General features: G+C 43.2%; 1 protein-coding gene across 1 annotated transcript in view; it reads right to left on the bottom strand.

Moving 5' to 3' along the window:
- Positions 1-27,728, bottom strand: part of PDE11A (phosphodiesterase 11A) — a 677,788-nt gene that overhangs the window by 148,523 nt on the left and 501,537 nt on the right. Inside the window, exons 11-12 of the mRNA XM_040440759.1 lie at positions 1,180-1,326; positions 951-1,058 (exon numbers count right to left, since the gene is read on the bottom strand). Coding sequence (XP_040296693.1) covers positions 951-1,058; positions 1,180-1,326 — 255 coding nt within the window. The remainder of the gene's footprint in view (positions 1-950; positions 1,059-1,179; positions 1,327-27,728) is intronic.

The following is a 27,728-nucleotide window of genomic DNA, read 5'->3' as shown; positions in this document are numbered from 1 at the left end:
TGATTTAATTTTTTTTACATTATTCATGGGATAACCCCTTTAAGTCTAATTTGCTTTGGGTACTTGGAACAGCAAACCCTGCCCAGCCGGGCACTTGGGAGCTGTTTTCCCTTTTTCTGGACACGGATTAAAGACACAAAGTGCGCACAGATACCGTATGTTTGGAATGTGTTTGCAGTCTTCTGTGGGGCAATGCGGCTAGTTATATAGGTGAAAATGACGTGTCAGATTCCCTTTTAATGTTTTTTCTGGGATTTTAATATTGATGACCTATCCTCAGGATAGGTCATCAATATCAGATCTGCGGGTGTCCGACACCCAGAACCCCCACCGATCAGCTGTATGAGGAGAAGGCCTCGCTCCGTGCGAGCCCAGCCTTCCCTTCATTGTTTACCTGCTCGCTGTCAACATTGCAGCAGTGAGTAGGTGTAATTACAAGCCGGCCCATTCACTTCAATGGGACGGCTTGTTCCTATACACGGCTTCTTGTAGTTACAACTGCTTACCGCTGCAATGCCGATTGCGAGCAGGTAAACAATGAAGGGAAGGCTGTGCTCACACGGAGCTGATAGGTAGGGGTGTCAGGTGTCAGACCCCCGCCAATCTGAGGATAGGTCATCAATATTAAATCCCGGAAAACCCCTTTAAGTACAGAATTTTGTTTCGGAAAACAGACCGACTTTTACTTTAATGAACATTTGAATTCTTCTCATGTTCATTATGTGCATACACAAAGATCGAATATGTTTTTTTCATACCTGTTCCCTCTAGAAAACATATTGAAGTTGGCTAAAACAGTCCCACCAGAAACAATAAAGTACTGCCTTCAGTTCCAGTTTATAAAAGTTTAATGTCGAATTTTCAGGGTTAATGTTCTTCATCAGTCACAATAATTTATGACTACAAAAATGAGCGGCCACAAGACAATAATTCAGGTCTGCCGTACTTACAGTTAACATGGCAAACATCAGCTGGCACACGTTGAAGGCATGCCGCCAATTGTGATAGAGAACCATTCGATAATTCTTCCTTACTGTCAGAAGCCACCTGCACAAGGTCTAAAAAACAGAAGGGGCAGGAGGAACGGTGTCGTTACTGCTGTGTGTGGGGGAAGATCTCATTAGTAGTGTACAAAAAAAAAACATGTTACACAGAAGAGGTCGCACAGCAGATGTTTACCTCATAATCAATTTTAAACTTCTGGACCATCCCCAGTTCCATAAACATTCTCAGCGCTGCCGTAATCATCTCATCGACGTCCAAGGAGAAGTCATCAAAATGGATGTCATCGATAGAAAGTTCTGACACCAAAGGGATGTTGGCTGCCTTGAATGATAGAGAACACAGTTATATTTAACTATATTTCGCTGTTATGTCCATTTAATTTTCATTTTGTGTATTTTCTGTGAATGCTATTTTGATCTAGGCAACCAATGTTTCCAAAAAATATTTCAATATTTCAGGGCTAGAGCAAAAAATATGTTATATATATATAAATATATATATATATTATTAATTTATACTGCATAGAAAAACATATATAAGATAATGATATGTTGAAGCACCATATTCTCTGCTCAGTGTTGGACTGGGATTATATAATTATTCTCCAGGCACAACTCAGTATTGGGCCCCACCTCCAGACAAATATAAAGTACAATTTTTATAACTAATTATATACAGTGTATATATATATATATATATATATATATATATATATATATATACAGTACAGACCAAAAGTTTGGACACACCTTCTCATTCAAAGAGTTTTTTTTATTTTCATGACTATGAAGGCATCAAAACTATGAATTAACACATGTGGAATTATATACATAACAAACAAGTGTGAAACAACTGAAAATATGTCATATTCTAGGTTCTTCAAAGTAGCCACCTTTTGCTTTGATTACTGCTTTGCACACTCTTGGCATTCTCTTGATGAGCTTCAAGAGGTAGTCCCCTGAAATGGTCTTCCAACAGTCTTGAAGGAGTTCCCAGAGATGCTTAGCACTTGTTGGCCCTTTTGCCTTCACTCTGTGGTCCAGCTCACCCCAAACCATCTCGATTGGGTTCAGGTCCGGTGACTGTGAAGGCCAGGTCATCTGGCGCAGCACCCCATCACTCTCCTTCATGGTCAAATAGCCCTTACTTTCAAAGTTTTTCCAATTTTTCGGCTGACTGACTGACCTTCATTTCTTAAAGTAATGATGGCCACTCGTTTTTCTTTACTTAGCTGCTTTTTTCTTGCCATAATACAAATTCTAACAGTCTATTCAGTAGGACTATCAGCTGTGTATCCACCTGACTTCTCCTCAACGCCACTGATGGTCCCAACCCCATTTATAAGGCAAGAAATCCCACTTATTAAACCTGACAGGGCACACCTGTGAAGTGAAAACCATTTCAGGGGACTACCTCTTGAAGCTCATCAAGAGAATGCCAAGAGTGTGAAAAGCAGTAATCAAAGCAAAAGAAATACTTTGTACTTTGAAGAACCTAGAATATGACATATTTTCAGTTGTTTCACACTTGTTTGTTATGTATATAATTCCACATGTGTTAATTCATAGTTTTGATGCCTTCAGTGTGAATCTACAATTTTCATAGTGAAAATAAAGAAAACTCTTTGAATGAGAAGGTGTGTCCAAACTTTTGGTCTGTACTGTATGTATATATATACTGTATCTCACAAAAGTGAATACACCCGTCACATTTTTGAAATATTTTATTATATCTTTTCATAGGACAACACTGAAGATCTGACACTTTGATACAATGTACAGTAGTCAGTGTACAGCTTGTATAACAGTGTAAATTTGGTGTCCCCTCAAAATAACAACACACAGCCATTAATGTCTAAACCGCTGGCAACAAAAGTGAGTACACCCCTAAGTGAAAATGGGGAAAGTATGCACAATTATCCATTTACCCTTCCCGCTGTCATATGACTTGTTAGTGTTACAAGGTCGTGCAGGTGTGTGAAATTTGGTGTTATCGCGCTCACACTCTCTCATACTGGTCCTGGAAGCTCAACATGGCACCTCATGGCAAAGAGCCATGAGGATCGGTCATCAATATGTGATCAGCGGGGGTCCAACACCTGGCACCCCCACCGATCAGCTGTTTGACTATGGGACAGCAGCAGTAAATGGGAAGAGAGACGGGAGATGGCACGTCCGCACTGTGTGTGCCGTCTCCTCAAATAGCCGTCTCCTAAGGATAGGTCATCAATAGAAAAAGCCCGGAAAACCCCTTTAAGCCGACACCTTCAATTGCTTTTCATTAGCTTTTTTTCGGGATATCGTGTTTCTAGGTCTGTTTGGTAGACAAACTATCTACAGTATTAACATGCAAGGTTCATTATAGTATCCAAATTCACATCTTCATCCAAGTCATGTTGAGATTAACTTTTATTAAAAAACTATTTCTTTAAATGAACAGTACCAAGCTATAGGGGACAAGCAGGATAAAGTTCACAGCAAATGGCCACAGAGGCTAACTGATCCCATGTTTACAAATCACAGAAATGATGACCTTGATATGGAAAAATCTAAGAACCCAAACAGAAGACGCTGGATATTTTCTCGACAATCTGTTGGCTAAACATACATTTTCTATGTAGATACCAGGCCTTGTTTTTTTTTTTTTGTCCAGCTTTTCGCCTCTTTTTTACATTTTCAACATCTGACAACTGTACCGGTGGATAAAAAATATATGCACCTGCTCACTGTCTCTCTGTTCCATCTCCCTGGCTCCCTTCACTGGCCTTCTGGTCCTCGTTTGTACATTCTGGATGGACATGGTCACATGTACTACTGTAACCAACAACTGGCCTCAGTGATGATGTGCTCCAAGTGGAACATGACCCAGCAGTGATGTGCTGCTTGGTGACATACCACCACTGAGGCCAGTCATTGGCTCCAGTGTTGCACCTGACCTGTTGACTATGGAGGTTTAAAAACAGGGAAGAGAAGGCCAGTGAAGGGAACCAAGGAGCCAGAACAGATGGTGGAGAACAGATAAGTATGGTTTTCCACTGGTACATAAGTTGGGTCGAAAGCTAAAAAAAAGCAGAAAAATAAAAAAGCTGAACAACCCCTTTCAGGACCCAGATAATTATGGCCCTGAGTTTTTTATTTGTTTTTTTTTTCATTTCTAATTTGCAATTTGAACTATTTTATTTCAACGTCAATAAAGCTAACATTTTTACTTACAGTTCTGACTTCAAATTATATACAAGCATGGACTGTATTAGCATAGTATTATATATATGCAGTAACCCAGAGTACCACTACAAAGGGTTACCACTTGCTATTCTGGGTTAATGTACATCCCATGCTCTGAATGTGATTCCAAGAGCTGAATATGCGTAAACTAGGCTAGTTATTGTTCACTACTCAGGAGGTTAACTGAATCTACCCCCTCTGATGGAGGAGTTGTGCACTCTGATTGCATCAGCCAGAGAGTCTGGCCTTGGCAGCTGAAGTGTTAGAAGGTCTGTGTACTGTGAGGTCTGCTACAAACGTTTCTTCATCCCTACATCCTGAGGACAAGTGCCAGACATCTGAGATATGGAAGCAAAGAATATGGAATATGGAAGGCCCATAAGGCTGTGCGTGATAGCAAAGATAATGCTCATTTATGGCTATGGACTTTGCTGCTTGTAGAAAGGGTTAATTGCGTTCAGCACCCACCATGGTTTTACAATGGGTTAGCTACAAGTTGGAGGATCTACACCCCTCTTTGGGAACTGTAGTACATATTGTGAACTTGCATGGTGAATTTGGGAAGTTGTCTAGATTTAATAGAGAGAGACTATACAGCCTGTTGTCCCATATACAGCCTTGGAAAGATTGTGTGTGTACCCCGGAGTGACTGAACTTATCCTCCCAAGTGTTATTTGCCAAGATCACATACATAAAGTGTTTTGAACTTGTTACCTTACACTAGCCTCCTTATTGCCATACATTTAACACTATTACTGCTGTCACCATTGAACTGCCTGCACCACCAGGGAGCCTTGCCTTGCATCCATCTACCTAACATCAAGGGCCCCGCACCTAGCACCAGGCAGAGTCACAACTACCACTCCCATACCCCTCTCCACCTCCCACGTGGGCTCACTGCATATACTGTATCAATTATGTGTTTGCATATCAGTGAGAGTCCTCAAGCAATCGATGTGACTGTTGCGACTGAAGCGTACAGCAGAGTAAAATGTTGGCTTTCCATAATGAATTCTAGAAAGCAGAATGTGCAATCTATTCATATAAATTATCACTGCATCGAGCACACAGAACTATAAACAGATTTATGAGACATCAATAGACAATGCAAGAATGGAAGAATGATATCTTGCCGTTCTGTGTCAGTGGATAATGATGTTCTTGTTGTCGCTTTTATCAGAAAGCTGATAAATTACAGAGAGACTGCTGATCTAGGAATTTCAACTATTAATGACAATATTTTTAACCAATGGTCCAAAAGGACAGGAATAGAGAGGGATTTTTCCTTACAGATTGTTAGTATCAGACCAGAAAATTGTTGGAAATGGGGAAGTTAAGAATACTTTACTCAAACGTACTTTGTACTGCTTTGCAGTGGTGTCCAATATTACAAAGCACATTCTATAGATAACACCGTTGATGCAGAAAATTATAACTAAAGCAAAAGTCATAAAAATAAAATTTTGCATTGTCCCTGATGGTAAGCTCTTGCTCTATTGTTGCTATACACAGTAACTAAAGTGATTATGGCAAGGGATAGTTGATTAGGAATACTTATGGCATTACAGAGTCAGACATACCTACTACTGCTCCAAATTCTTGTAATTAGTCAAAACTTATTTTGCATGATAATATCACTCAGACTCAAAAAAGACCCAACAAGCTAGCTATGCATTCCTGTACTGTCTGGATAAAGATCCTCAACCAGAGGATCTACTAGGAGGAATTTCCCAAAATTTGGTCGAACCGGCAGTCAGATCTTATTTGGTCTCAATAAATTCACTCTGAATGGAAAGTGCGCCAGTTGCCCTAAAAAAGTCATGTATGACACTTTGAGGTTTCCTAGCACTGTATCCAACCCCTTTCAAGCTCTATACCGCCAAGATAGGATTAGTAATATCAAATTGACATTGACATACAGTGGCACGCAAAAGTTTGGGTACCCCTGGTCAAAATTACTGTTACTGTGAACAGTTCAGCAAGTTGAAGATAAAATGATCTCCAAAAAGCATAAAGTTAAAGTTGACACATTCTCTTTGCATTTTAAGCAAAAACAACTTTTTTCTATCTTTTACATTTTCAAAATAACAAAAAAAGGAAAAGGGCCCAAAGCAAATCTTTAGGAATCCTGCATGATTGGTACCTAGTAGCACACCCTAAGGCAAGTATGACAGCTTGGAAATGCTTTTTCTAGCCAGCCAAGAGTCTTTCAATTCTTTTAAGAGGGATTTTCATCCATTCTTCTTTGCAAAAGTCTTCTAGTTCTAAGAGATTCCTGGGACATCTTGCGTGCAAGATGTTAAGATTAGGGAACTGTGAAGGCCATGGTAAAACCTTCAGCTTGCGACTTTTGAGGTAGTGTATTGTGGATTTTGAGGTGTGTTTCGGACTTTTTCATTGAATCCTTTCTTCCCTCTGCATTCAATGAAAGAACAATCCCAAAGCATGATTGATCTACCAAAAGCTTGGAGAAGTGTTCTTTTCATGAAATTCTATCCCCTTTTTACTCCAATCATATCTTTGTTCATTGTGGCCCAAAAGTTATATTTTAACCTCATTAGCCCACAGGACTTGTTTCCAAAAATGCATTAGGCTTGTTTAGATGTTCTCTTGAAAACTTCTGGTGCTGAATTTTGTGATGAGGATGCAGGAGAGGATTTCTTCTGATGACTTTTCCATGAAGGCCATATTTGTGCTACTGAGTGTGCTATATCTTCCTGAATGTCTTTTGCAGTCAAGCAAGGGTTCTTATTTGCATTTCTAGCAATCCTACAAGCAGCTATCTCTGAAATTTTTCTTGGTCTTCCAGACCTTCTCTTGACCTCCACTGTTCCTGTTAACTGCCATTTCTTAATTACATTTCAAACTGAGGAAATGGCAACCTGTAAACGCTTTGCCATCTTCCTATAGCATTCTCCTGCTTTTTGGGCCTCAACCATTTTCATTTTCAGAGTGTTAGACAGCTGCTTAGAAGAACCCATGGCTGCTATTTTTTTGGACAAGATTAGAGGAGTCTGGGTATTTATAAAGCTTTGAAATGCATCACCTGGCCTTTCCTAATAATGATAGTAAACAAGTCTTAACCCCAAAACAGGCTATTTAAGGTTTGAGACCTCAGTCAAAGTGTGTGAGCGCTCAAATCTCCTTGGGTTCCCATACTTGTGCAAGGTACTCCTTTTTTCATTCTAAAATTGTACAAAACCAAAAGGATACACAATATTGCTTAAAATGTTGAAACTTTATGCCTTTTGGGGATCATTTCATCCTCAACTTAACTGTTCACAGTAATGGTAATTTTGACCAGGGGTGCCAAAACTTTTACTCAGGAATGATTGTAATCTACAAAAGGCTTCACATCTACATTTAAACTTTTCATTGCAAGTTTCATTACTTGACGGAAAGAGTAGTTCGGCACTGGGGTCTGTCTGCTGATGTTTGGATCCATGGTACAATGGATTTGACTCAAAACCACAAATAGAATCCATAGGAAAGGTCTAAACTGAGTCTTATCCTAGTCAAAACTAACAGAATTTTCCGAATTGTACATTCATAGAGAACAACAGGGTACTTGGGTCACATCGATGTAAAGGTGCTAAAATGAAATATGCAAATGTAACCAAATGTGATTTCCTTTTAGCTCTAAGTTTTGGTTATTAGCTGCAAAAACTCTAAACAGAGGTCAACAAAGGTCTGATCTTACTTTTGCAATACTGATTGCCTTGTTAATGGATGTGAAGTTCAAATTATAATGTAAGCTAGCAGTGAAAATGATAAACAGCAGTAAGGACTTTGTGGTGCTTCACCGTCTTGTTCAGCACTGCTATTTCTTTACATAAATTTGAAAAAATTGTGCAAGATAAAAACTAGAATGTTAAATCAAAGCATTCTGAAAATGAGCATATGCTTTAATGAACACTATTACATTTTACATTTAAAGAGGTATTATCATCTGTATAAATCTGTTAATGATTTAACAGTGATCATTTTTCTAAATATATTTAAATAACAAATTCCCACCCCTTAGAAGAAAATAAACCTATACTTACCTGACTGTTGTCTTCGGTCTCCCCTGGTTACGGCCACCGCTCTTCTCAGGAATCGCGGTGGCCGCGCATGCGCAGACGACTTCTTATCTTCTCCCGGCCGGCCGCGCCCTGTACTGAACGCGCACGCCGAGACCATGCATGCGCTATGGTGATTTCTTCCTGGCCAGTATAGTATACTTGCCAGGAAGAAGTCACCAGGGCGCGTGCACGTTCAGTACAGCGCGCGGCGCGGCCGGGAGAAGACATCAATCAAGATGGAGCCCGCCCCCTGCCGAGTGCCGAAACCACGAAGTGGACAGTGAGCCAGGAGCAGGTAAGTATTAAACGGCGTCATGAGAATACCCCTTTAAGGCTACTTTCACACTAGAGTTTTTTGCGGATCCGTCATGGATCAGCAAAAACGCTTTCATTACAATAATACAACTGCATGCATCCGTCATGAACGGATCCGGTTGTATTATGTCTTCTATAGCCATGATGGATCCGTCTTGAACACCATTGAAAGTCAAAGGGGGATGTATACGTTTTCTATTGTCCCAGATTGTGTCAGAGAAAACGGATCCGTCCCCATTGACTTACATTGTGTGCCAGGACGAATCCGTTTGGCAGCGTTTTGGTGTCCGCCTCCAGAGCGGAATGGAGACTGATTGGAGGCAAACTGATGCATTCTGAGCGGATCCTTTTCTATTCAGAATGCATTTGGGCAAAACTGATCAGTTTATGACCGCTTGTAAATTGAATTGTCCCTTGAAAATTCCTTCCGGACTCCAATCAGGCAATCAGAATAACTCCCTGGATCAACGATCCCTCTCTAGTAGCTATAGCCTGTAATATTATTACACTCCAGAAATACATCCAGGCTCCTCTTGAACTCTTTTAGTGAACTCACATCACCACCTCCTCAGGCAGAGAGTTCCATAGGAAATCTAGCAGTTTGATTTCTCTGTAGCGCCACCACAGGGGAAATCAAGCATTAAATTGTGGCCATTCCAATCAGTGGGCTGTCTGTGTAATTTAAGACAGGAAAGGTCCTTCAGAGAGAAGCTTTGTAACCGATCTTCAAGACAGGGGATTAGCTATAGGGGAAGTAGGGGAAGTGGCTGCTTTGGGGCCCAAACTCAGAAGGGGTCCGCCTAGGAGGAGGGCTAAAAGATTTTATTGCCAGACCTCATCTGAGAGTGCGATCTTGACTAGCCTCAGGAGTGGGGGTTGCACAGGAGTGGGGATTTGGGAAAAAGTTGCTAGAGGAGGGGGGTGTCCATTCAAAAATTTGCTGTGGGGCCCAGTGATTTCTAGTTACCCCACTGAACAAAGGATCCCCTTCTATTAAAGTGTAGAGAACAATGGTCACGCTTGCACAGTGTGATCTCTATTCATTTCCATGGGACTTTCGAAAATAGATGAGCGCGCTGCTCGCTTATTTTCAGCACTCCCAAGAGAGAGTATCCCGCTCTATCAAAAGTGTAGGGAGCGTTGGTCAAGCTTGAGCAGTGCAATCTCTATGAGACTTCCCAAAATAGCCGAGCCCTGCTCTCCTATTTTCGGCACTCCCATAGAAATGAATAGCGGGCAGCCACTCATGTGTGGTGCGGCCTCCTTCAGTTTGGGGGCTCTGTTCTAGAAGTGGGACCAGTACCTATCTGACATTGGGGGCATATTATAACGTTTGAAGTGAGACAACTTCTTCTTTATTTACTTTCCAGTCGTGTATGCACTGCTGCCGGTACCTCCATGAAGATATTAAAGCTCATATTATGTTGTTCCATTCTGCTTTTATTAATAATAACAATAATAAACCCTCGATTAGCTCTTCTTTGTTCCTGATTCTTTCATAGAGCAAGAATGTCACCCTGTGGTGGATCAATTGTATTATTTTTCACTCACATCTCACTGTATAGCACAAAGAACAGAAATAACAGATGTTTGTCGAGCAAAATTACCTGCGAACATGCCAAAGAGATATCAATCAAAGGTTTCTCTGTATTCAGGGAAGCACATCTACATATGCCAAGATGCCAGCAATAAAATATAATATTTGTATCATCGCTTCTCATCAAATTTGCTTTGTACAAATAAAATGTCACAGCAAACCAAACAACAGAAGGCGGGAGAGCTCTACCTCGATATCCTTTTGTAGAAATAAATCTGTCATGCTGAATACATAAAAAACGTAGAGAGGTGTAGCTGTCAGGTCTACAAATTATAGACAGTACTGATGAGATTACAGGCTTACAGGCCATATAAGGGTGGGTTCACATCTGAGTTCTGGATTCCGTTATGGCTTTCAGTTATAACATTGTTAAAATAACGGATTCCATAACACGGAAGGACGGATCCGTTATGCTGTCCATAGACGTGTAATATGACGGAATGCAAAATGGAAGCCTTTAAAGGGAGCCTGTCACCGGGATTTGGGGTATAGAGCTGAGGACATGGGTTGCTAGATGGCCGCTAGCACATCCGCAATACCCAGTCCCCATAGCTCTGTGTACTTCTATTGTGTAAAAAAACTGATTTGATACATATGCAAATTAACCTGAGATGAGTCAGAGCTTGAAAATATGACTCTTCTCTGGTCACACAAGCAAGATGTAACTCTTTTATGGTAATTTGCATATGTATTAAATCAGTGTTTTTTACACAATAAAAGCACACAGAGCTATGGGGACTGGGAATTGCGGATGTGCTAGTGCATCTAGCAACCCATGTCCTCAGCTCTATACCCAAAATCCCGGTGACAGGTTCCCTTTAAAAGGCATTCCATCTTAATAGAAGTCTATGGAAATCATAACGGATCCGTTCCGTTTCCATTACGCAGAACGGAGAAAAAAGTCCTGTTGACAGGACTTTGTTTTCCGTCTTGCAAAACAAGAACTAGACGGATCCGTTATGATTCTCATAGACTTCTATTAAGATGGATCAAAATGGAATGCCTCTAAAAGGCTTCCGTTTTGATTTTCCTCTTATGGATTCCATTATTTTCCGCTATAACCATGTTATAACGGAAAGCCATAACAGAATCCAGAACGCAAATGTGAACCCACCCTTACTGACATGACAGGATCGTATTAAATATATATGATAACTGACAGGCATAGATTGTGTGAAAATAAAAAATGCCTGATTCTCCCGTTAATAGACACAATCAATTTATAAGAACGAGTCTATGGATGGAGGTTTAGGATGATGAGCGGCTGCATGAGGTACAGTACACAAAAGGATGTGTTTCCTAATTCTGTTTCTTTCTCTTTCCTTTCTGTCTCACCCCTTACCTCTCCCTGTGCTATTAGGGACCTTTTAGTTACATCATGATGATACTCATTAGGGATAACTATTTATTTATTTTATGTACTTACATAGCGCAACAATTTTTTGCAGCGCTTTACAGACATTAGCATCCAACTGTCCCCAGTGGAGTTCACAATCTATGTTCCCTATCAGTATGTCTTCAGAGTGTAGGAGGAAACTGGAGAACCCGGAGGAAACCCACAAGAACATGGGGAGAACATACAAACTCCATGTAGATGTTGTCCATGGTCAGATTCAAACCTAGGACGCCAGCGATGCAAGGCACCAGTGCTAACCACTGAGCCACTGTGTCAAGGACAATTTTATTATCTACATATTTTTCCCTTCCTCTACTTCAGTGTACACCCAGTTTTCAGCCTTTATCCCACTTTTTACGCTGTATAGGGAGGCGCATGCGACGTATAGGTCCACAGATGCCGGACCCACCAAGGCACAGCGCGGAGACACCATCTTGGCCACAGGTAATAAGTACATATATATAACATATCACTTTTATCTTCAGTATTGATTTCTGCATCACATAGAACAGGGGTTTTCCCATGTGATTTGCAATTTGATATAAGAATACCAGATATGCAAATTTAATATAACAAATTTGATAAATATCAGATATGCAAATACTGTAAGCTTATTAATAGTCACAAATAGAGATGGCCTTGCGGTTCGCCCGGCAGTCGTTTCGCGGCGAACATTGCGCGTTCTCCGAACATGCGAACAAATGGCGATGTCCGCCGGCGCCATATTTTTTTGCATTGCGCTGAACTTTGACCCATGACACATCCATCAGGTGGGACAGGACAGCCAACATAGATGTTTCAGCACATGGACACAACCCCACCCTATCAAATAACCCGATCTGGCAGCCATTTTACACTCTGTGTTTTGCCAGTGTAGGGAGAGGTTGCTTTGTGGAGCAGGGACAGGCTGTTAGGGACACCAAACGCTAGCTAATAGGGCCACAAAAGTCCTTTAAAGGACTGGTATAGGTGTGCTATCTATAGGTGTGATCTACTGAGGGGTGTGATATACTTATAATATACTTTCTAACATAGAAAGTATATTATAGTGCATTTGTATTGTGCAGCAGTTGTGTGCGGTTCTGCTGCGATACCGCAGCTATATAGATGAACATACGCTATTGGAACAATTAATTGCAATGGGTATGATATACCTGTTGCCCCCCAAAAAATTGATTGAGGGGTGTGATATACCTTATTCCACAAAATACTGATTGAGGGCTGCGACATACCTGTTGCCTCAAATAAACAGGGTGGTGTGATATAACTGTTATGGCAAAAAAAATAATTGAGGGGTGTGATATACCTGCTTCCACAAAATACTGATTAAGGGGTTCAATATACCTGCTTCCACCAAATATTGATTGAGGGGTGCGATATACCTGCATCCACAAAATACTGATTAAGGGGTTTGATATACCTGCTTCCACCAAATATTGATTGATGGCTGCGATATACATGCTTTCACAAAATACTGATTACGGGGTTTGATATACCTGCTTCCACCAAATATTGATTGAGGAGTGTGATATGCCTGCTTCCACAAAATACTGATTAAGTGGTTTGATATACCTGCTTCCACCAAATATTGATTGAGGCCTGCGATATACCTGTTTCCACAAAATACTGATTAAGGGGTTTGGTATACCTGTTTCCACCAAATATTGATTAAGAGGTTTGATATACCTGCTTCCACAAAATACTGATTGAGGGCTGCGATATACCTGCTTCCACAAAATACTGATTAAGGGGTTTGATATTCCTGTTTCTACCAAATATTGATTGAGGGGTGCGATATACCTGTTTCTACCAAATATTGATTGAGGCCTGCAATATACCTGCTTCCACCAAATATTGATTGAGGGGTCCGATATACCTGTTTCCACTAAATACTGATTGAGGCCTGCGATATACCTGCTTCCACAAAATACTGATTAAGGGGTTTGATATACAGTTGCAAGAAAAAGTATGTGAACCCTTTGGAATTATATGGATTTCTGCACAAATTGGTCATAAAATGTGATCTGATCTTCATCTAAGTCACAACAATACAGGGAGTGCAGAATTATTAGGCAAGTTGTATTTTTGAGGATTAATTTTATTATTGAACAACAACCATGTTCTCAATGAACCCAAAAAACTCATTAATATCAAAGCTGAATATTTTTGGAAGTAGTTTTTAGTTTGTTTTTAGTTTTAGCTATTTTAGGGGGATATCTGTGTGTGCAGGTGACTATTACTGTACATAATTATTAGGCAACTTAACAAAAAACAAATATATACCCATTTCAATTATTTATTTTTACCAGGTAAACCAATATAACATCTCAACATTCACAAATATACATTTCTGACATTCAAAAACAAAACAAAAACAAATCAGTGACCAATATAGCCACCTTTCTTTGCAAGGACACTCAAAAGCCTGCCATCCATGGATTCTGTCAGTGTTTTGATCTGTTCACCATCAACATTGCGTGCAGCAGCAACCACAGCCTCCCAGACACTGTTCAGAGAGGTGTACTGTTTTCCCTCCTTGTAAATCTCACATTTGATGATGGACCACAGGTTCTCAATGGGGTTCAGATCAGGTGAACAAGGAGGCCATGTCATTAGATTTTCTTCTTTTATACCCTTTCTTGCCAGCCACGCTGTGGAGTACTTGGACGCGTGTGATGGAGCATTGTCCTGCATGAAAATCATGTTTTTCTTGAAGGATGCAGACTTCTTCCTGTACCACTGCTTGAAGAAGGTGTCTTCCAGAAACTGGCAGTAGGACTGGGAGTTGAGCTTGACTCCATCCTCAACCCGAAAAGGCCCCACAAGCTCATCTTTGATGATACCAGCCCAAACCAGTACTCCACCTCCACCTTGCTGGCGTCTGAGTCGGACTGGAGCTCTCTGCCCTTTACCAATCCAGCCACGGGCCCATCCATCTGGCCCATCAAGACTCACTCTCATTTCATCAGTCCATAAAACCTTAGAAAAATCAGTCTTGAGATATTTCTTGGCCCAGTCTTGACGTTTCAGCTTGTGTGTCTTGTTCAGTGGTGGTCGTCTTTCAGCCTTTCTTACCTTGGCCATGTCTCTGAGTATTGCACACCTTGTGCTTTTGGGCACTCCAGTGATGTTGCAGCTCTGAAATATGGCCAAACTGGTGGCAAGTGGCATCTTGGCAGCTGCACGCTTGACTTTTCTCAGTTCATGGGCAGTTATTTTGCGCCTTGGTTTTTCCACACGCTTCTTGCGACCCTGTTGACTATTTTGAATGAAACACTTGATTGTTCGATGATCACGCTTCAGAAGCTTTGCAATTTTAAGAGTGCTGCATCCCTCTGCAATATATCTCACTATTTTTGACTTTTCTGAGCCTGTCAAGTCCTTCTTTTGACCCATTTTGCCAAAGGAAAGGAAGTTGCCTAATAATTATGCACACCTAATATAGGGTGTTGATGTCATTAGACCACACCCCTTCTCATTACAGAGATGCACCTCACCTAATATGCTTAATTGGTAGTAGGCTTTCGAGCCTATACAGCTTGGAGTAAGACAACATGCATAAAGAGGATGATGTGGTCAAAATACTCATTTGCCTAATAATTCTGCACGCAGTGTAGACAATCACAGTCTCCTTAAACTAATAAAACACAAATAACTAAATGTTACCATGTTTTTATTGAACACACCATGTAAACATTCACAGTGCAGGTGGAAAAAGTATGTGAACCCCTAGACATCTCCAAGAGCTAATTGGAGTGAGGTGTCAGCCAACTGGAGTCCAATCAATAAGATGAGATTGGAGGTGTTGGTTACAGCTGCCCTGCCCTATAAAAAATACACACCAGTTCTGGGTTTGCTTTTCACAAGAAGCATTGCCTGATGTGAATGATGTTTCGCACAAAAGAGTTCTCAGAAGACCTATGATTTAAGAATTGTTGACTTGCATAAAGCTGGAAAGGGTTATAAAAGTATCTCCAAAAGCCTTGCTGTTCATCAGTCCACGGTAAGACAAATTGTCTATAAATGGAGAAAGTTCAGCACTGCTGCTACTCTCCCTAGGAGTGGCCGTCCTGTAAAGATGACTGCAAGAGCACAGCGCAGACTGCTCAATGAGGTGAAGAAGAATCCTAGAGTGTCAGCTAAAGACTTACAAAAGCCTCTGGCATATGCTAACATCCCTGTTAGCGAATCTACGATACGTAAAACACTAAACAAGAATGGATTTCATGGGAGGATACCACAGAGGAAGCCACTGCTGTCCAAAAAAAACATTGCTGCACGTTTACAGTTTGCACTAGAGCACCTGGATGTTCCACAGCAGTACTGGCAAAATATTCTGTGGACAGATGAAACCCAAGTTGAGTTGTTTGGAAGAAACACACAAACACTATGTGTGGAGAATAAGAGGCACAGCACACCAACATCAAAACCTCATCCCAACTGTGAAGTATGGTGGTGGGGGCATCATGGTTTGGGGCTGCTTTGCTGCGTCAGGGCCTGGACTGATTGCTATCATCGAAGGAAAAATGAATTCCCAAGTTTATCAAGACATTTTGCAGGAGAACTTAAGGCCATCTGTCCACCAGATGAAGTTCAACAGAAGATAGGTGTTGCAACAGGACAATGACCCAAAGCATAGAAGTAAATCAACAACAGAATGGCTTAAACATAATAAAATACACCTTCTGGAGTGGCCCAGTCAGAGTCCTGACCTCAACCCGATTGAGATGCTGTGGCATGACCTCAAGAAAGCGATTCACACCAGACATCCCAAGAATATTTCTGAACTGAAACAGTTCTGTAAAGAGGAATGGTCAAGAATTACTCCTGACCGTTGTGCACGTCTGATCTGCAACTACAGGAAACGTTTGGTTGAAGTTATTGCTGCCAAAGGAGGTTCAACCAGTTATTAAATTCAAGGGTTCACATACTTTTTCCACCTGCACTGTGAATATTTACACGGTGTGTTCAATAAAAACATGGTAACATTTAATTCTTTGTGTGTTATTAGTTTAAGCAGACTGTGATTGTCTATTGTTGTGACTTAGATGAAGATCAGATCACATTTCATGACCAATTTGTGCAGAAATCCATATCATTCCAAAGGGTTCACATACTTTTTCTTGCAACTGTACCTGCTTCCACAAAATATTGATTGAGGGCTGCGATATACCTGCTTCCACAAAATACTGATTAAGGGGTTCAATATACCTGTTTCTACCAAATATTGATTGAGGCCTGCGATATACCTGCTTCCACAAAATAATGATTAAGGGGTTTGATATGCCTGCTTCCACCAAATATTGATTGAGGCCTGCGATATACCTGCTTCCACAAAATGCTAATTAAGGGGTTAGATATACCTGTTTCCACCAAATATTGATTGAGGCCTGCGATATGCCTGCTTCCACAAATACTGCTCTTCTCTAGAGACTTAGGCACAGTTTTTTTTTGAAAATTATAGGCAGAGGAATAGGCAGGCCGTTCCGCAGGGGTGGTAGGGGTTGGGCAGGTGCACCAGGCCGGAGCCTAAGTGGGAAGTTGGAGAAGGCGCGTGTGATTACTTCAAAGGGTGCACCAGAGTTAGTTGAGTGGCTCACTCAGCCTTCTGCTTTTGCACCCTCCTCATCCTCTATATCTGCACCCTCCTCACTCTCTGCTGTGTGCACCCCCAAATTCACCACCACCACCACCATAGCCCCTCCACTCGAGTCAGAGGAATTATTTTCCCATCCGTTCCCAGACCTTACTGATGCACAGCCATTCTTTACATCGGATGAGGAAGAGGGGGTAGCAATGACCGCCACCCAGCGGTCTGACGACAGTACCCAGATCAGCCCAAGGAGGGAGGTCCCCGCTGTTGCTGCCTACTCCGAGATCTCAAATGTCAGTTGTGGTGAAGGTGACGATGATGATGTGTCAATGGACATCTGACCACAGACACGTTGTCTAGCAAACAAGGGCAGGGAAGGTACATAACTTTTACTGCCCACTGGGTAAACCTTCTGACGGCCTTCTGTAGTGTCCCACTAGGTAAAGGTGGGCACTACACAAGGGTTAATGTGTTTATTGCATTTACTGTCATGTGTTGTATTTCCCTGTGTTATCTGGGTGTCAGGCCTGTCAGGGTGCAGTTTAGCCTCCCAGGCATTAGAGGGAGCTAGAGAGCCCTAGTTATATATAGGAAGGCCCAGACAGGGGAGAGTTAGTGTATTCCAGGGGACTAGAGGAGTCACTTAGTCAACCTGAAGCTCCTGAGGCTAGGAATAGCTCAGTGGAGATACCCCAGTAGTAGGACAGAACCTCCTGGGAGAAACCTGCAGCTTCCCTACCAAGCAAGGATAATACAAGTTCAGATAAGTAACCTGACGGGCAGAAGTACTATAAAGTAAAGAGCAAGGGTCTATACTGGAGGAAGGATTTATATACCAAGGATTAAAGCCAGCAATTAGGCATTGGGATCCAGCCAGCTAGAATAGCTGAAGGGGATAGAGCAGCACTGCACTGCAAAGCATTAACTGTTTGCCCTCCAAGTATCTTGCATGATTAATACCTGCCATTATTGAAAGAAAACCTGCTTGTGGAGTATTGTTCAAGGGACTGCATCATCTTTATCAGCTGTAACTGTCTGTACAAAGTTGGACTGTTTTTCCACCAAGTAAACCAACTGTGTACTCATTTACTACTCCTATAAATCAGTGTGCCACCGTTACAGGCACTGGCGTCACGAACCTTAAAGGGACCTTACCTAAGGCACTCAAAACACCTACAACATCCAGGGCACCTCACATACCATCAGGCCTGGTCCCTATCTACAGAGTGTGCCCCAGAGGAACTAGTGTCTGCCTCTCATTCACTGCCGCATGCCTGCCCAGGGTTCTCCTCAGAAAAGTGAGTAACCCTCGATTGCCCATACCGTGACCTCACTGTCGCTATACCCTGCAGGTCTGGCGTGCTGCATAAATTGGCGTCACGAACAGGATCCGATCATTCCTGCGCCATTGCGGATATAAAAACTGTGTGCTATTATATGCCTTAAAGTGACCAAGCCCTAATTGCTTTATTGAAAATTGCTGGGCCAAAGTGAACTGTAATAATTTGCGGTGTGAAGATTTTACTGTCTGGACTGTTTGCCGTTTGCGTAAGCCATCGCTTGCTGTCAGTGAATCGACAGCGATTTTGCCCACTTAACCTGAGTTGGATTACAAGTGCGCCTTGTGGAACCGTTTGGCGCGAAAAAAAGAGGACTTTGGCGCGAAAAAGAACAAGGAGGAAGAACGCCGCCCTGTCTGGAAGAAAAGGTGCCGCCTACCTGAGTCCCGGAGCTACGAGAGGCCGCACCCACCTGCTGACGCTGTACGCAGGACGCTCAACGCACGTAGCCACGCATCTCGCGAGATCTGGAGCGAGCATCACCGGAGTAAGTACAGACTTTAAACTTTTGCCGGCTCTTCCGATTACCTTACCGGAACATCCCCGACCCCTGCCAGGGCACCGGAAAGGATCCCTTTAGTGACCAAAGACTTTACTTAGAAAAGTTATTACCATTGCCGCTCCGGTCCGCTCCGCTACATTTAAAGGGCCATACCCACATATTAACGCCATGTCCGCAACTGAGGAAATCGGCAGGCGGCCCCAGTCGTGCCTTCTGAAGTACCCCCAGCCGACTCTAGGGCCCCTGCCGCCGCGGCACCGCCAAGCCTGATGCCGTTAACCATGCCGTATTATTTTGGGGTCCCCTGGTTCCCCCGTTATTCAGGGGAAGCCCACAAGTTAAAGGACTTTAGGGAGCAGATACTGGCCTTGTTCCGGCTTTATCCCATAACTGCTGAACAGCAAATGGAGATCCTCTTAGCTCAGTTAGAAGGGGCCGCCCGCAGGGAAGTCATGTCGTGGCCCCGCTCTGAGAAGAGTAGCTTGGAACAGATCTTTGATAGCTTGGGCACCACATTTGAGGCCAGAACGGTGTCAGAAGTTAAAATGCGTTTCTTCAGTAGAAAGCAGCAGCCTGGAGAGTCGCTCCGCGATTTTGCCCTGTCCTTACAAGAGACACTGAGAGCTGTAGTCCAAGTGGATCCCAAAGAAGCTGAGGACCAGGACCAGACTCTTAGAGAGCAGTTCGTTGCGGGCATAAGTACCGAGCATTTAAAGGGCCAGCTACGGATGTTGTCAGCTCAACACCCCCACTGTACATTTTTGGATTTTAAGGAATTGGCCATCAGCATACTAGGCCAGAACTCTGCTCCAGGGCCAGCAGCCTTCCCTGAACCTCAGGCTTGTCAGCCAAAGGCTGTTAATGTGGGGCCTGCGGGAGTCAGTCAGGCCACCCAAGCTCCAGTCACAGATGTAGTGGCAGCATTAAATCAAACTATATCTTCAGCATCACCTGCTTCCAGAAGAGTTATTCAAAAGACTATTAGTGTGCTGTGTGCTCAACAAAGGTTCGCCAACAAAAAAGGAGAAATCTGTACTGTCCGGATCCGGGATAACCGGCCGGTAATTCTGCCTCCAAATTCCCAGATCATCCTTTGGTGCCGTGCTGTGTTAGGGATCCAGGGCCAGGACTATCAAGCCCTAGTGGAACCTATTCCCATTGAAAATATTCCCTTCATACGGACAGCCAAGAGCCTAGTGACCGTGTCTCAAGGTAAAGTGCCTGTCCGTTTAATTAACTTTGGTGATCATCCCGTTACTCTCCTTAAACACTGCTCCGTTGCTCAGCTTTTTCAAGAGTCTTTCCAGGATGTGATCCGTCTGCCTGCCATGGAGGCGTTCCAGACCACACAGAGCAGCAGCCTCCCTACGACATCCTGGTGGGAAGAACTACATGTGGGGAGCGAATCCACCCCAAAAGAGCAAATAGAGGGAGTCCTGAAGCTGGTGAAGGAGCACCACCAGGCTTTCAGCAAACACTCCACGGACTACGGAGAGGTCAGTGTAATCAAACACACCATACCCACTGGCTCTCATCCTCCTATTAAGGAGAGATACAGACCCATACCACCTACTACCTATCAGTCTGTGAAAGAAATGATACAAGAGATGAAAGACTCTAATATAATCCGGGACAGTCATAGTCCCTGGGCTGCGCCCCTAGTTCTTGTCCGAAAATAAGATGGCAGCATAAGGTTCTGCGTGGATTACAGAAAAATTAATCAAATCACCCACAAAGATGCATATCCATTGCCACGCATTGAAGAATCCTTGACTGACCTGGGGTCATCAGCCTATTTCTCTACCTTGGACTTAACCAGTGGGTACTGGCAAGTACCCATGGCCCCAGAAGATCGAGAAAAGACTGCTTTCACTACACCTATGGTATATGCCGTTTGGACTGTGTAACGCTCCAGGAACATTCCAGAGGCTGATGGAACGTTGTTTAGGCCATAGGAATTTTGAGACTGTTCTATTATACCTGGAGGACGTTATCATATACTCCAAGACGTATGAGGACCACCTAGAACACCTGGGTGAGGTGTTCCAAGTTCTTACTAAATATGGCCTCAAAATCAAGCCATCCAAGTGCCACCTGCTGAAACCAGCGGTCAAATACCTCGGGCACGTTGTCAGTGCCGAAGGAGTACAGCCTGATCCTGATGAACTTGCTGCTGTCCGCAACTGGCCTACTCCTACGACCGTGAAAGAGGTGAGAAGCTTTCTCCGTTTTGCAGGGTATTACAGGCGTTTCATCCCGCATTTCGCACAAATTGCAGATCCCATCCAGGAACTCCTGAGGGGGCATCCAAAGAAGAGCCCAAAAACTCCTATTCCTGTTGAATGGAACGAAGAACGGGAAATTGCCTTTCAACTCCTAAAGAAGAAGTTGACTGAACCCCCTGTTCTGGGTTACCCAGATTATCAGAAGCCATTCCACCTCTACACAGATGCCAGCAAAAGAGGCCTGGGGGCCGTGTTGGCTCAAGTGCAAGATAACAAAGAAAGGGTAATTGCCTACGCCAGCAGATCCCTGAAGGGAGCTGAAAAGAACGACCAGAACTACAGTTCTTTCAAGCTGGAGTTTCTTGCCTTAGTGTGGGCTGTGACCGAAAAGTTCAAAGACTATCTCGCTGCCACACCATTTGTTGCCTTCACGGACAATAATCCCCTGGCGCATCTGAATACAGCCAAATTAGGGGCACTGGAGCAAAGATGGGCCTCCCGCCTTGCCAACTATGACTTTACTGTGAAATACCGGGCAGGCCGCTCCAACGATAACGCTGATGCTCTGTCGCGGCTTCCCACTACAGAGGCCCCAGATGAACCAAAAGATGCCTGGGAAGAAGTGGAAATGCCAGCGTTCTACAATAAATTTGCCCAGCAGGATAATATCCGTACTGAGGATCTCCCTGCTGCTGATCCTCCCTCATCAGATGGTCCTGAGTCCAGAGGCGATCAAGAAAGGTGGATTAAGCTCCAGTCCGAAAGTAGAGTCCTCGGTGAACTGCTCGACTTCCTTACCAGTGGAAAAATCCCTGAGAGAATCCGCAGGAAGAGTGCAGACCCAGAACTAGCGAGACTGTGGAGACATCGCCACCAACTATTCCTTCAAAGAGGCCTGTTGCTCAGAAGGAGCCTGGATCCAGTGTCCTGTGATAGAGTGTACCAAATTCTCCTACCACGTCGGTGTGCAGAAGACTGAGGCTACCATTCGCAGAAGATTCTATTGGATTGGGATGAGAGAAGATATCGAGAAATGGTGCCGAGAATGCACTGCCTGTGCTGTGGGGCGAACTGAACGCCATGACCAGAGGGCGCCTCTCCATCCTATCGTAAGTAAAACTCCTTTAGAACTTGTTGCTATTGACCATGTGAAGCTGGAGTCGAGTCGCTCAGGGTATACTTATGCCATGACTATTATTGATCACTTCACCAAGTTTGTCGTAGCAGTGCCATACCGTGACCTCACTGTTGCTATACCCTGCAGGTCTGGCGTGCTGCACTTCAAGCATGTAACCCGTGGCTCTCGTGTGGATACTGATTAAGGGTCTGACTCCTCCTTTCCCACGGCTACTGCCTCTTCCGCTGCGTCTTCCAAGCTCCCCAGAACCTATTCGACGTCCCAGGTGAGATGTTGCCATGCTGTGCCTGGAAGCCAAGATACACACCGGTCCTGCACTCCTTTCAGCTCTGCGGTCCCAGGCTGATCAGTGGCTAACCTTGCTCAATTTGACAGTTGGTAAAGTGGTGTGCGACAACGGTGCCAATCTGCTGAGCGCACTGAAACAGGGCAAAATGACACATGTCCTGAACTTAGTCGTACAGCGATTCGTTTGCCAAATACCCCGGGGTCCAGGACGTCTTGCGGCAGGCCAGGAAAATCTTTGGGCATTTTAGAAGATCTTACACAGCCATGGCTCGCCTTGCTGACGTTCAGCGGCGACACCACTTGCCCGTCAGACGTCTGATTTGTGACAAAACTGACTCGCTGGAACTCCACCTTGTATATGCTTGATAGGCTGCTCCAGCAGCAATGTGACGTTAACGACTACCTGTACGAACTCTGCAGCAGGACAGGTTCTGGGGAGCTTGGTTTCTTTTCACCGCGCCAGTGGCTACTCATGTGCGATGTATGCAGACTTCTGCAGCCATTCGATGAGATCACCAAACTGGTCAATCACAGCCAGGGCGCCATCAGTGACATTGTACCTTACACCTTCTTTCTGGAGCGTGCATTGCGTCGTGTCATTGATCAAGCCGTCGAGGAGCAGGAGCTGGAAGATGAGGAAGTCGCAATGCTGAATTAATTCCCAGGGGGGGCTACTCCATCTGAGACAAGTCAGAAGGAGTCTGAAGAGGAGTCAGAGGAGGATGGTGGCTGGAGGAAGAGGAGGAGCAAGAAGAGCAGGCTTTAAAGGGAGACTTTTAACATTTCGGGGATCCCTGGTGTTGTCCGTGGCTGAGGGGAGGAGACCGAGGACGATATTCTCCTGGGCGATGAGCAGGAGCCAGGGCGCTCCACCACTTCCAATTTAGTGCAAATGGGGGCCTTCATGCTCCAGTGTTTGAAGAGGGACCCCCATATAAAAAGCATAAAGGGGAAGGACCAGTACGGGGTGGCAGCGTACTTAGATCCCCGGTACAAACACAAAATGGCGGACATGCTACCAGCATCATAGAGGGCTGGCAGAAGGCAGCATTTCCAGGCCTTGCTGCGAGAGATGCTGCATTCTGCTGTTGCGGGTGCTGGCAGAGGAATTTCCACCCACAGCGAAACAGGTGCGGGTACCAATCCTACCGCGCCTGCAAGAAGAGGGCGATTTGAAGATGTGTTGGTCACTTCGGATATGAGATTATTCTTGCAGCCAACCCATTGACAGACGCTCTCCGGATCCAGCCTCAGGGAACACCTAGGCCGACAGGTGTCCAACTACATCGGTTTAATGGCTGATGTGGACTCTCTGAGAAGCGAGGAACCCCTGGACTACTGAGTGTGCAGGCTTGACCTGTGGCTAGAGCTGGCACAATTTGGAATTGAACTCTTGACTTGGCCCTCGTCGAGTGTCCTGTCCGAAAGGACGTTCAGCGAAGCAGGGGGGATCGTGACTGATAAGTGCACTCGCCTATCTCTCGGAGAAATTCAACACCTGTGACGACCATGTGCAATTGAATTTCCTCATGCCAGCCCACAAATATCTGCCACTACCCAGAACAAAGAATGTATATACAGCGGCATAAAATGCCTTTTCTGTCAGAGGAATGCCTAATTTTTGGCCTGTACTCCAGTGGCCTACAGTAAAATTTTCATCCAGTGACCGCCTAATGTACCTACAGCCACTAAAATGTCTGTTTAATATATTTTGTGGCATTTTCAGAACTTATTATATATATATATACAGTGGATATACAAAGTCTACACACCCCTGTAAAAATGTTTTTTTTTTTTCAAAGAAGAGTGGGCAAATCTTGCCAAGTCAAAATGTGCCATGCTGATAAAATGTGCCATGCCGAAAAAGACTGAGTGCTGTAATAAAATCAAAAGGTGCTTCAACAAAGTATTAGTTTACGGGTGTGCACACTTATGGAACCATATTATTTTATTTTGACATTTTTACTTCCTTCTAAAAGATTTTAGCTTGTTTTTCAATTGAGTGGTACAGTTTATAGGTCACATTAAAGGTGGCAAAATTATTTATCTTTGTCTCATTTTGTTTACATCACAGAAACCTGACATAGCTGTGTAGACTTTTTATATCTACTGTATATACAATTGGATCGTTCTTTGGATGTTTGCATCTTCACAATAAAGTCAAGAACTAATTGCATGAAATGTGTTGGAGTGCTGTGAATATTTTAATGATGAAGGAGAACCTGAAACCATGAAAATGCAGTGCAATCTGCAGGCACCATGAGCAGGAGATGCTGAGCAGACTGATACATCCCATACTTTTATGGGAAATGGTTCAATAAAACTTTATTTATGTTTACGTCAGGTCTGCTTACCTGCTTCCCAGTGCTGAGCTACTAAAATGGCCACTGATGGAAGGCCATGAGACCAGTCCGTCCATCAATGGCATCCATTCACTTACACTGGGACAAACAGTTGAATCAGCAAATGCCCAATCTGTTTCCTATGTGAGTGAGTGGAGGTCGCCAATGGATAGGACTGGTCACATGACCCATGACAATTTTGGGAGTGCAGCACCGGGAAGCAGCCAAGCAGACCTGCAAGTAGACAAAAATTAGGCATATTAGGCAACTTTCACATATGCGTTATTGCTGTCCGGTTGTGAGATCCGACAGGGGATCTCGAAACCACAGCAAAACGCATGCGTTTGAATAATACAACCGGCTGCTTCCGTTCAGAACGGATCCGATTGTATTATATAGAAAATGAACATACTGGATCTGGCACTAATACCAAGTCAATTGGTACAAAAAGACCTGATCCGGCACCATTGACTTACATGGTTTTTGTTGAGTTTCCCATGCCGCACACAAAAACGCTGCTTGCAGTGGTTTTGTGTCCAGCATGGGAACGCACCAAACAGAACGGAATACATTCTGGTGCTCTCTGTTCTGGTTTGTTCAGTTTTGTCCCCATTGAAAATTAATGGGGACCAAACGGAAGCGTTTTGAGATCCTCTGCCAGATTTCAAAACCGGAAAGGAAAACGCAGATGTGAAAGTAGCCTTAAACCATCGGACATCTGCTCCGATGGTTCAATATTGCATGTTACTAGCTGTATGCATATGTTGTTCCCAGTACATGTGCATCTAGTAATGCTGTATATAGTGGTCAACTACTTTATAAAAAAAAAAAAAGTCAAAAAAAGAAAGAAACAATATATTTTTTTCAATACAAATATCTTATGTAAAAATGGTAAACCATAGAAACATAAATAATGGACAGTGCCCCAATCCTAAAGACCTGTAGAATAAAAGGGGTTATTCACGAATCAAGAAAAAAAAAAATCTGGGGTAATGCACACCATCATTTTACCAGTGCAAAACCCATGTCTCTAAAGTGTAATTTTCACTGTTTTTTAGCTTTTTTTTACCCATCTCTTATCTTCACTATCTGTGAGTAGGCAGCAGTTCATCAAGCTCCTGCATCTCCCATGAGTTTCCTGCTATCATTTCTTGTTAACCCCTTCCTCCCTTGCATTGGAAACTGTACTTCACATGCAGCTCTAGCCATTTCACTAATATAACTATTTGCTTCTCCATTGTCTAGAATGAGATATAGCTATATACTTCTATGAATTTAGAAGTAGCGATGAATTAAAGATGCCTGTGTCCTTCACTATGAGATTACTAGCTATTGAGTTTGTCCATCACTGAATGCAGGAGTAGATGGACTCCAATAGAAGGAGACCTCGCAGCTGCTATGCGGCCCATAGGGAAACGTAGCCCTCAGTGAACCAAAGGCCCCGTCCCCTAATTACATGAAATATAGGTTCCTGTCCAGCCCCAGTCTAGAATCCCTATCATCAGTGGAGAAAACAAAAGGATCTGTGATGATGTTGTCACAAATCCTGTACATCTAGTAAAGGAACTGCACAGAGAATGGTGTAGTTCCCAGGTTAGAAAGGTGCATCTGCCAGGACCTGTGATGACATCATCACAGGTCCGTGAACCTCCAACAGCAAGGAGAAGAACTGCAAGATAAGCTCTTGATTGAGACGAGAATGGAGTGTTAAAGGGAGGTGCTGCCCTTCTCTCTTCATTTGCCACCCATTCCCTGTTTTTACTTATATCTCTCATATATAATAGCAGACAGTTACAACCTGATTTACCTCACAGTGGCCATAATGAATAACTGACCACCACATATATGGTGCCGAGTGATGCTAAACTTGGAAGTGTGATGTGATGTGTTACAAATAAAGCAGTGTTTTAGCTTGAAAATCCCCTGTTTGATGAGAAGTCTGTCATTGTGCCGACCCCCTGTGAGAGAGCGATCCCTTACATTATAACATATATATATATATATATATATATATATATATTATACAGCAGCGAACTGATATATGAGGTACAATGTATAATAGATGCAGTGGCTACAGATATATAGTATATACAGCAGTATACTAATATGTGAGGTCGGACTGGGGTACCTAGGGCCCACCAGTAAAATTTATTTTGGGGGCACACAGTACGGATACATTTAAATATAATAAATAAATTGAACAAGTTTTTTTTTATATGAACATAGGCCGGTTGAGGTGCTGCACATTGAATATATGTTTGTAGTACAGTAAGTCTACTGTGTTATGTGCCACTTATGTATAATAGATGCAGTGTGTTAAGACATATAGTATATACAGCAGTGTATTGATAAGTACAAGCGCTAATTTATACCTCATACTATAACTTTGTACACACTACATCTATTATACCTCTTACTATTTGACCGTTGGCAACATGTGACCTGTGATATCACAACTTCTTTTACCCACTCCATTCTACCTTCTACCAGAAGGCTCTTTCCCTCCAACTCTAGACTCACTGCTCCTGCCCTGCAAATCCCAAAGAGAGGTGAGACATTTAAATGGGGACAATGCTGCTGCCAGTGAGGGAAGGGGTTATCAAAGGACAATAATGCTGGGTATTTTGGAGCTGTTGGGGAGATATTTTGTGCTGCAATGTATTTATATGGTGAAGTTGGGGAGGTAATTTGGCAATGTA

The sequence above is a fragment of the Bufo bufo genome, chromosome 7 (assembly GCF_905171765.1).
Source record: "Bufo bufo chromosome 7, aBufBuf1.1, whole genome shotgun sequence".
Lineage (NCBI taxonomy): Eukaryota > Metazoa > Chordata > Amphibia > Anura > Bufonidae > Bufo > Bufo bufo.
The sequence above is the reverse complement of the archived record's forward strand: the minus strand, read 5'-3'. Positions and strand labels throughout refer to the sequence as shown.